General features: G+C 37.9%; 1 protein-coding gene across 1 annotated transcript; it reads right to left on the bottom strand.

Annotated features, from left to right (window-relative positions):
* Positions 1-1569: 1569 nt before the first annotated feature.
* LOC140679337 (SLAM family member 9-like) lies at positions 1570-7205 on the bottom strand. The gene is made up of 5 exons (XM_072914565.1): positions 7078-7205; positions 3432-3722; positions 2055-2303; positions 1855-1950; positions 1570-1619 (listed from the first exon to the last, which is right to left on the bottom strand). Exons 1-5 carry the CDS (start codon positions 7118-7120, stop codon positions 1570-1572), a joined length of 729 nt encoding a protein of 242 aa, XP_072770666.1. The 5' UTR covers positions 7121-7205.
* Between the last annotated feature and the right edge of the window lie 3166 nt (positions 7206-10371).

Genomic DNA, 10371 nt, shown 5'->3' with positions numbered 1-10371 from the left:
CAATCATGGCACCCACCTGTTCCCAATTAGCCTGTTCACCTGTGGGATGTTCCAAATAAGTGTTTGATGAGCATTCCTTGACTTTCTCAGTCTTTTTTGCCACTTGTGCCAGCTTTTTTGAAACATGTTGCAGGCATCAAATTCCAAATGAGCTAATATTTGCAAAAAAATACAAAGTTTCTCAGTGTGAACATGAAATATCTTGTCTTTGCAGTCTATTCAGTTGAATATAAGTTGAAAAGGATTTGCAAATCATTGTATTCTCTTTTTATTTACCATTTACACAACGTGACAACTTCACTGCTTTTGGCTTTTGTGTACAGATGTCTTTAAATAACGACAACAAAGTCATTCTGATATTTTATTCAAATTATTTTAACACATTTTAATGCCATTAACTTGTTTGTTAATATTAACAATACTTTATTACATTATAGTGAATTGATTGGGATGATGTCATCTGTTTAGGTGAAAGTTAGATAGGAGATGGATTATAGGCTGACTACAAAGAACACATTTGATTTTGGTGTGGATAAAAGGTGCTCCACTGAATTTCTTACTTTATGATTTTAATAATTACATTTTTCTGTCTTCTAATACAGTGGGAGAAATACTTATCTGATCCCCGGCTGATTGTGTAAGTTTATCCCCTAACAAAGATGTCAACACTCCAGAATGTTGTCTATAATACTTCATCAGAGAGATTGATATCAACAAAACATACAAAAGAAGAAAAATAAAAGTACAGTAAGATTTATTGCTATTAAAATTGTATTGTGCATATATTTGTAATTAAGTTAATTTACTAAATCAGGACAGCATCTAGTCTTAGACTTATATTGGTCACATCTGGTTTAGACTTATATTGGTCACATCTGGTTTAGACTTATATTGGTCACATCTAGTCTTAGACTTATATTGGTCAGATCTAGTCTTGGACTAAGATTGGTCAGATCTAGTCTTAGACTAAGATTGGTCAGATCTGGTCTTGGACTTAGACTGGTCAGATCTAGTCTTAGACTTAGACTGGTCAGACCTAGTCTTAGACTTAGATTGGTCAGGTGTAGTCCTAGACTTAGATTGGTCACATCTAGTCTTAGGCTTAGATTGGTCAGGTGTAGTCCTAGACTTAGATTGGTCACATCCAGTCTTAGACTTAGAATGGTCACATCTAGTTTTATAATTAGATTGGTCACATCTAGTTTTATAATTAGATTGGTCAAGTGTAGTCCTAGACTTAGATTGGTCACATCTAGTCCTAGGCTTATATTGGTCACATGTAGTCTTAGACTTAGATTAGTCACATCTAGTATTGGACTTAGATTGATCACATGCAGTCCTAGACTTAAATTGGTCACATCTAGTCTTAAATATTTATTATCTTACCGTATTATGGATTTCAGATGATCATACATGATATCTAACATGTTGTATTACTAACAAGTTAACTCAGTATGGAAACTACTAACATTGCAGCAAACAAATAAAAGAAGAAGAAATAAGGTAGATTTTAAACAAAATAATTCATAGGATTAATTGTTAGCAATCACCAAGATACTGCATGCAGATCTACAACCAGATCTTACCTTCTCTTCTACATTGGTCTCTTTCACGGTGTTCTGCAAAAGCAAAGAGAGAAATTTGTTTTTTTGTACAATGTTCATGAAAATGTTTGCACACAAACGAGGAGAGAAAAGTTTGATGTTTCAGTTAATGAATTAGCTTTGATTGCACCAAGAGATCAGTAGATCATCATCACTTTGATCTCCCTCATGGGGACAAGAGTGTTACATTTCACTAATCATTTTTGTGAATTTGTGTTTTTAGAGTGCGACTTTTTTTTTCTTCACTTACCTTGACATTTTTTGTAGAATCCCAAAAAGATGCAGAGCCCAATAAACACAACCATGGAAGTGATGATGACAACAATTTCAGCAACAGTTAATTTGCCTGCAAAGGAACACAAAAGTCATAGAAACATTTCTGTGTGCATTCATATCAAAATAACGTTGACATTTCAATATCTCACTTTCATTATTATTGATTATGTTTACCAGATAAGCAGTCCTTAGCAGTGAATGTAGCCATTTCAATGGTCAGAGGGTTGCTGACCTCACAAATATAAACTTGATGATTAAGAAACTTCCTGAGAGTTATTGTTAAATTTGGTCCAGTTTGCTCATTTCCACCTGATCTCCACTTAAACTTTAATAAAGGAGAATGTTTGGACTCTGTTGAGCACACGAGCGTCGCCTGGTATGTGTCAATCATCTCACAACTTATGTTGGGTTTGGATACTTTGTCTGAAAACACAAAGAAGAAAATGGATCAGAGTACAAAAACATAATTCTATAAAATATGCTGCCCCCTATTGATTTGGAGTGTAGTAGACTTAGACTTAGACAAACTGTATTGATCCACCAGGGAAATTGTTCAACACAGTAGATCAGTTACAAAGGGTAAGGATGGATCTAGTGTAGCCAAGTCTCCGTAAAGCACATGATACTGCACATGGCGTACTCCTTTTGAGTTCGGACGAGCCCGGACAATTCGTCCATTTTATTCGCCAAAGACCCCTTCGTCATCTTTGTGTCGGCACGGCATCCCTGGCGCTTTTTCCGTAGTTCCACGGGAATGTCTGGCCGCGATCCCCATAGCGCTGGCAAGGATAGCGCTAACAAAACACACAAAAGCGCCTAGGAACCATTACTGGTTTATGGAAAAGATAAGTAATAAAACAAAGCAAGGAAAGTTGAGAATAATGCCCCGGCGTCTCCTCCCAGTGGGACATGCAACGAGGACCTAGGGAGACACTCGTGAGGTATCCGCACGAGATGCCCGAACCACTAAAGCTGGCTCCTTTCCAAGCGAAGGAGCAGCGGCTCTACTCCGAGTCTCTCTCGGGTGACTGAACTTCTCACCCAATCTCTAAGGGACATGCCAGCCACCCTCCTGAGGAAACTCATTTTGGCTGCTTGTATCCGCGATCTTATTCTTTCAGTCATGACCCACACTTCATGACATTTAGGTGAGAGTAGGAGTGTAGATAGCTCGGTAGACCGAAAGCTTTGCCTCCTGGTTCAGCTCTCGTTTTGTCACAACAGTGCAGCAGAGAGACTGCAATACTGCCCCAGCTGCTCCGATTCTCCGGCTGATTTCCTTCTCCATCTTTCCCTCACTCGTGAACAAGACCCCGAGATACTTAAACTCCTCCACCTGGGACAGAGTCTCGTTCTCTACCTGGACTGTACAAACCATCGGTTTCCTGCTAAAAACCATTGCCTCAGATTTGGAGATGCTGATCCTCATTCCAGCCGCTGAACACTTGGCTGCGAACCAATGCAGCATTATCTTGTTTTTATTATTCAGTATTACATATTGATTTGTGTAAGCACAATATTTCTGTTTCATGGATGAAAAGATAAACTTACCTATAACCTCAATTTTATACGCATTGTGATAGACCTTCTTGTTGACTGTGACTTCCTGGTCATAGTTTCCACTGTCTTCATAAGTGGCCTGTTTGATGGTGAGTACTGCAGAGTTCCTGTCTAGAAGGATTCTGTTCTCGTATGCAGGGGCCACAGTCTCCATGGTGCCATCAAAAGATACAATGTCGTAGACATGACGTGTCCAGTATATTCTAGTTGGCTGTCGATAACTTGAAGGTCCCAAGGTTATCTTCTGACCCTTCAGTACATATTTCACATCCCGTGCAGAAACTGGGAAAGATGCATAAATAAATGGATGAACATTTTTTCACACATTGAAACATGGACATTTGATCTCCAGTTTAACAAATTTTTTGGATCAAGGTATTATAAAACATTCATTTTGGAAAGTAATTTGTAAAATGTGTACAGTCAGGTGGAAAAGGACATTATTACTACTGTGGAATATTATCATTACTGTGGAATATCATTACTACTGGAGAATATTATCATTACTGTTGAATATTATCAGGACATTTCATCGATCGCAACTGGACTGTTTGGTTTGTAGACTTAGATTGGTCAGGTGTAGTCTTAAACTTAGATTGGTAAAATCTAGTCTTAGACTTAGATTGGTCAAGTGTAGTCTTAGACTTACATTGGTCACATCTAGTCTTAGACTTAGATTGGTCACATCTAGTCTTAGGCAAAGATTGGTCACATCTAGTCTTAGACTTAGATTGGTCATATGTAGTCTTAGACTTAGATTGGTCACATCGAGTCTTGGACTTAGATTGGTCAGATCTAGTCTTGGACTTAATTTGGTCACATCGAGTCTTAGCTTAAATTTGTCTCATCTAGTCTTAGACTTAGATTGGTCACATCTAGTCTTAGACTTAGATTGGTCACATGTAGTCTTAGACTCAAATTGGTCACATTAAGTCTTAGACTTAGATTGGTCACATCTAGTCTTAGATTTAAATTAGTCACATCTAGTCTTATACTGAGATTGGTCACATCTAGTCTTAGACTTAGATTGGTCACATCTAGTCTTAGACTTAGATTGGTCAGATCTAGTCTTGGACTTAATTTGGTCACATCGAGTCTTAGCTTAAATTTGTCTCATCTAGTCTTAGACTTAGATTGGTCACATCTAGTCTTAGACTTAGATTGGTCACATGTAGTCTTAGACTCAAATTGGTCACATTAAGTCTTAGACTTAGATTGGTCACATCTAGTCTTAGATTTAAATTAGTCACATCTAGTCTTATACTGAGATTGGTCACATCTAGTCTTAGACTTAGATTGGTCACATGTAGTTTTAGGCTTAGATTGGTCGCAAACACGATTTAGGTTTAGATTCAACATATATTTATTTATGTTTAAAATATATATATTTACAATTAAGATTTAGGTTTAGATTCAACATATAGATTTATATTTAACATATAGATTTATAATTAAGATTTAAGTTTAGATTTAACATATACATTTATAATTAGGATTTAGGTTTAGATTCAACATATAAATGTATATTTAACATATAGATTCATAATTAAGATTTAGATATATATTTAACATATAGATTTATAATTAAGATTTAGGTTTAGATTCAACATATATATTTATATTTAGCATATAGATTTATAATTAAGATTTAAGTTTAGATTTAACATATAAATTTATAATTAGGATTTAGGTTTAGATTCAACATATAAATGTATATTTAACATATAGATTCATAATTAAGATTTAGATATATATTTAACATATAGATTTATAATTAAGATTTAAGTTTAGATTCAACATATAGATTTATAATTAAGATTTAAAGTGTAGATTCAACATATAGATTTTATAGTTAACATGAAGATTTATCATTAAAGGGGAACAGTATCACAGATTCAGAATGGTTAAAACCATTAAAAATCAGTTCCCAGTGGCTTATTATATTTTTCTAAGTTTTATTCAAAATTTTACCCATCACGCAATATCCCTAAAAAAAGCTTCAAAGTGCCTGATTTTAACCACCCGTCCATTTTCCTGTGACGTCACATAGTGAAGCCAACACAAACAAACATGGCGGAAAGAACAGCAAGCTATAGCGACATTAGCTCGGATTCAGACTCGGATTTCAGCGGTTTAAGCGATTCAACAGATTACGCATGTATTGAAACGGATGGTTGTAGTGTGGAGGCAGGTAGCGAAAACAAAATTGAAGAAGAAACTGAAGCTATTGAGCCATATCGGTTTGAACCGTATGCAAGCGAAACCGACGAAAACGACACGACAGCCAGCGACACGGGAGAAAGCGAGGACGAATTGGGCGATCGCCTTCTAACCAACGATTGGTATGTGTTTGTTTGGCATTAAAGGAAACTAACAACTATGAACTAGGTTTACAGCATATGAAATACATTTGGCAACATCATGCACTTTGAGAGTGCAGACAGCCCAATTTTCATCAATTAATATATTCTGGAGACATACCCTCATCCGCGCTCTTTTCCTGAAAGCTGATCTGTCCAGTTTTGGAGTTGATGTCAGCAGGCCAGGGAAGCTAGGGTCGATAGGGGGTTTAGCTCGCTCGTCTGTGGGAACAAACTGCCGCCATTGCTTGCCGTGCTACCGAGGTCCTTTGTCCCTGAATAGCTCACACACTCCGGCAGATTCAATGGGGGTTTGGTGGCAGATTTCTTTGACTTTATCGTTGGAAATGCATCTGCTTTGAGTGTCGCAGGATATCCACACATTCTTGCCATCTCTGTCGTAGCATAGCTTTCGTCGGTAAAGTGTGCGGAACTAACGTCCAATTTCTTGCCACTTTCGCATCTTTGGGCCACTGGTGCAACTTGAATCTGTCCCTGTTCGTGTTGTTACACCCTCCGACAACACACCGACGAAGCATGATGTCTCCCCAAGGTACGGAAAACAGTCGAAAAAACGGAAAATAACAGAGCTGATTTGACTCGGTGTTTGAGAAAATGGCGGATTGCTTCCCGATGTGACGCCACGTTGTGACGTCATCGCTCCGAGAGCGAATATTAGAAAGGCGTTTAATTCGCAAAATTCACCCATCTAGAGTTCGGAAATCGGTTAAAAAAATATATGGTCTTTTTTCTGCAACATCAAGATTTAAGTTTAGATTTAACATATAGATTTATATTTAAAATTAAGATTTAGATTTAATATTTAGATATAATATTTAGAGTCAACATTTAATTTAAACTCTAATGTAATGAAAATTAGCTACATTTGAGAAAAGTGAGTTAAATCTGAGAAATATATCAGAAAGAGTGAAAAAGTTCAGGTGAAACAAGAGGCAGCAGGTACAGGTCAGACCAGCCTAGCAAGTTCAGGCAAGAGAAGAATTTCACTGTCCCGCCTAACTTTTAGTAACTAGCTATGGTTCCACCTGACTTCATGCCTCATCATAAATATCAAATATACTTTAGTGAAATGAGTGAATAAATACTGCACTGTATTTACAAATGTATACTGTACTGTAAATGATGCAATAGTCTACCCAACAATTATGCACACATGCAACAAAACATGTTAACATGGCATCCTATTTAGTTCTAACCTGCAGTTTTCAACACCACATAAACAACAATATATATTTTTAAGTAAGAATAAAACTTACCTAAACTGCAAGTAAAAATGAAAAAGATGTGTTGGTAGTCCATTATAGTCCTTAAATATTCACTTTCAGCAATATTAATACACTATTTGATGATAACATGACATGACTGAAGACAAATGTAATGCCCTAACACCTGCTCACCTCTTCAAGCAAGACAAGCAAAGTGAAAGCAAGGACATGCACCCACGCCTGCCTCGTGGTCTGCTGCACCCACGCCTGCCTCGTCGTCTGCTGTATCCACGCCTGCCTCGTCGTCTGCTGCATCCACGCCTGCCTCGTCGTCTGCTGCATCCACGCCTGCCTCGTCGTCTGCTGCACACACGCCTGCCTCGTCGTCCGGTGCTTCCACGCCTGCCACGCCGACGACGCGCGCTGCTTCAACGTCTGCTACGCCGATGACGCGCGCTGCTTCCACGCCTGCCACGCCGACGACGCGCCCTGCTTCCACGCCTGCCACGCCGACGCCGCGCCCATCTCCCCATTGACGATGGATGTGGCCGTTTCCTGGTCGCCCGCCTCGACATGTGCACCCACCTCCCTGTCGGCCACGCATGTGGCCGTTCCCGGGTCGCCCGCCTTGCCAAGTGCAACGGCGTTCAACGCGTCGCCGCCACCTGACTGTCCCTCGCTGGTTGCGGGGACACTTGGTCTGGCGACTCACCGCCAAGTACCCCCAGCGCCCTCCCATGACTCTTGATCTTGCGTTTTTTGTTGTTTTTGGACATCTGGAATCTGTTCTTAAGGGGGTGTCTGTCATGATATGTGGTCTGGATTATGTTTTTGTTAGTTTGGACTCTTTTAGTTCCTGTTTGCGCTCCCTTGTTTGTTTAGTTACCATGGCGAATTATTAGTTTCACCTGCCTCTGGTGTTCGGGACACGCACCTGCTCTAATCAAGAAGACCATTATTTAAGCCTGTCTTTGCCAGTCAGTCGTCCTGGCGTCATTGCTTAATTCATGCTGCTCGTTCCATTTCTGATTCCACAGTTATGCTAGTTGCTCCATGCCATAGTTTGGTTAGTTGTTTCATGTCTATAGTTTCATGTCGTCAGTTTTTGCCTTAGCTTCCGTGTGCGATAGGCACGCTTGCCTTCGGGTTGTTTTCTGCTTTTTGTACCCTTTTGAGTTTTGGGAAATAAATATGTTCCTACCTTCACATCTTGTCCAGAATAGTCCGATTGCGTCCCTGGAGAACAAACCTCACAGTAAGCTGCGACCCCCCGTCATGACAGATACTATACCGCCTCTAAAAAGTCATGTCATTAAGCATCTGTCACGTTTTTGTTTTTCTTTCTTTTTATATTTAAGATTTAGGTGTAGATTCAACATATAGATTTATAATTAAGATTTAGGTTTATATTTAACATATAGATCTACATGTAACATATACGTTTGTAGATTTATAATTAAGATTTAAATTTATATTCAACATATAGATTTATATTTAACATATATATGTATGATTAAGATTTAAGTTTGGATTCAACATATAGATTTATATTTAACATATAGATTTATAATTACGATTTAGGTTTAGATTAAACATATATATTTATATTAATATATAGATTCATAATTAAGATTTAAGTTTAGATTCAACATATAGATTTATATTTAACATATAGATTTATAGATAAGATTTAAGTTTAGATTTAACATATACAGTAGATGTTTAATTAACATATAGATTTATAATTAAAATTTAAGTTTATAGTTAACATATAGATTTATATTTAACATATAGATTTATATTTAGGATTTAGGTTTAGATTCAACATATAGATTTATATTTAACATATAGATTCATAATTAAGATTTAAGTTTAGATTCAACATATGTATTTATATTAAACATATAGATTTATATTTAACATATAGATTTATAGATAAGATATAAGTTTAGATTTAACATATACAGTAGATGTATAATTAACATATAGATTTATAATTAAAATTTAAGTTTATAGTTAACATATAGATTTATATTTAACATATAGATTTATAATTAGGATTTAGGTTCAGATTCAACATGTATATGTATATTTAACATATAGATTCATAATTAAGACTTATATTTAACATATAGATTTATAATTATGATTTAGGTTTAGATTTAACATATATATTTATATTTAACATATATATGTATAATTAAGATTTAAGTTTATATTTAATATATACATTTATACTTCAAACAACTTCAGAAGGAGAAGTTGTTTGAAGAGAAAGAAAGATCAAACAACTTCGGAAGGAGATTAAAACCCTGAAAAAGCAATTCAAATTGGCAAGCACGGAAGAAAAGGAAGGTATAAAATAACTGACAGCTAGCCTCCACGAGCAGCTCATCAGGCTGAGAAGAGCGGAAGGGCACAGGCAAAGGCGGAAAAGGCAAGAAGCTGCACGAGCCCAGTTCATAAAAGACCCCTATCGCTTCACCAAGTCACTTTTGGGAGAGGCAAGGTCAGGGGCTCTAACATGTTCTAAGGAGGAGGTGGAGATGTTTGTTGAAGAGACATTTAGTGACCCTTCAAGAAACGATGCCCAACCAGAAATTCACGGGCTTGGTACCATCAGTCCACCAACATCCTCCCTGAGCACAGAATATCCATCATGGAGAGAGGTTGAAGAGGTTGTCAAGCACGCGAGATCAGCTTCTGCCCCAGGTCCCAGCGGTATACCCTACAAAGTATACAAGAAATGTCCTAAGCTCCTACACAGGCTGTGGAAACTTATGCGGGTAATATGGGCCAAAGGAACCGTACCAACAAGCTGGAGAAGGGCTGGAGGGTGCTTTGTGCCGAAAGAAGGGGGTTTCACACAGATCAGCCAGTTCCGAACCATTTCCTTGCTTAGTGTGGACGGGAAAATCTTCTTTCCAAAAGAATGTGCCCCTTCATGACCCGAAATGGATATATTGACACCTCTATCCAGAAGGGCGGTATCAAAGGGTTCTCCGGGTGCCTGGAGCATACAGGGGTCCTCAGCCAACTTATCCAAGAAGCAAAGGAGAAGAAAGGCAACCTAACAGTAGTCTGGCTTGATTTTGCTAATGCATATGGGTCAATTCCCCATAACGTGATGCAAGTGGCTATGGACCATTACCACATCCTACATCACATCCAGGGGATGATCACTGGAAGACATCAAGCTACGATTCCAAGCAGCCATTATCACAACAAAATGGCAGCCAGTGGAGAAGGGAATAGTGACAGGGTGCACCATCTCCCCTCTTGTTTGTCATGGGAATGGACCTGATCATCTCTGCAGCGATCATAAAGTCAAGAGGACCAAAGACT

The sequence above is a fragment of the Nerophis lumbriciformis genome, linkage group LG13, assembly GCF_033978685.3.
Source record: "Nerophis lumbriciformis linkage group LG13, RoL_Nlum_v2.1, whole genome shotgun sequence".
Taxonomy (NCBI): Eukaryota; Metazoa; Chordata; class Actinopteri; order Syngnathiformes; family Syngnathidae; genus Nerophis; species Nerophis lumbriciformis.
Note: the sequence above shows the minus strand (reverse complement) of the source record. Positions and strands in the feature narration are given on the sequence as shown.

Coding starts and splice junctions, on each gene's coding strand:
- LOC140679337 (XM_072914565.1), bottom strand. CDS start 7,120: ATGGACTACCAACACATCTTTTTCATTTTTACTTGCAGTTTAG. Junction 1,951..2,054: donor TGCTAAGGACTGCTTATCTG/GTAAACATAATC, acceptor GTTCCTTTGCAG/GCAAATTAACTGTTGCTGAA. Junction 1,620..1,854: donor ATTCTACAAAAAATGTCAAG/GTAAGTGAAGAA, acceptor TTGCTTTTGCAG/AACACCGTGAAAGAGACCAA.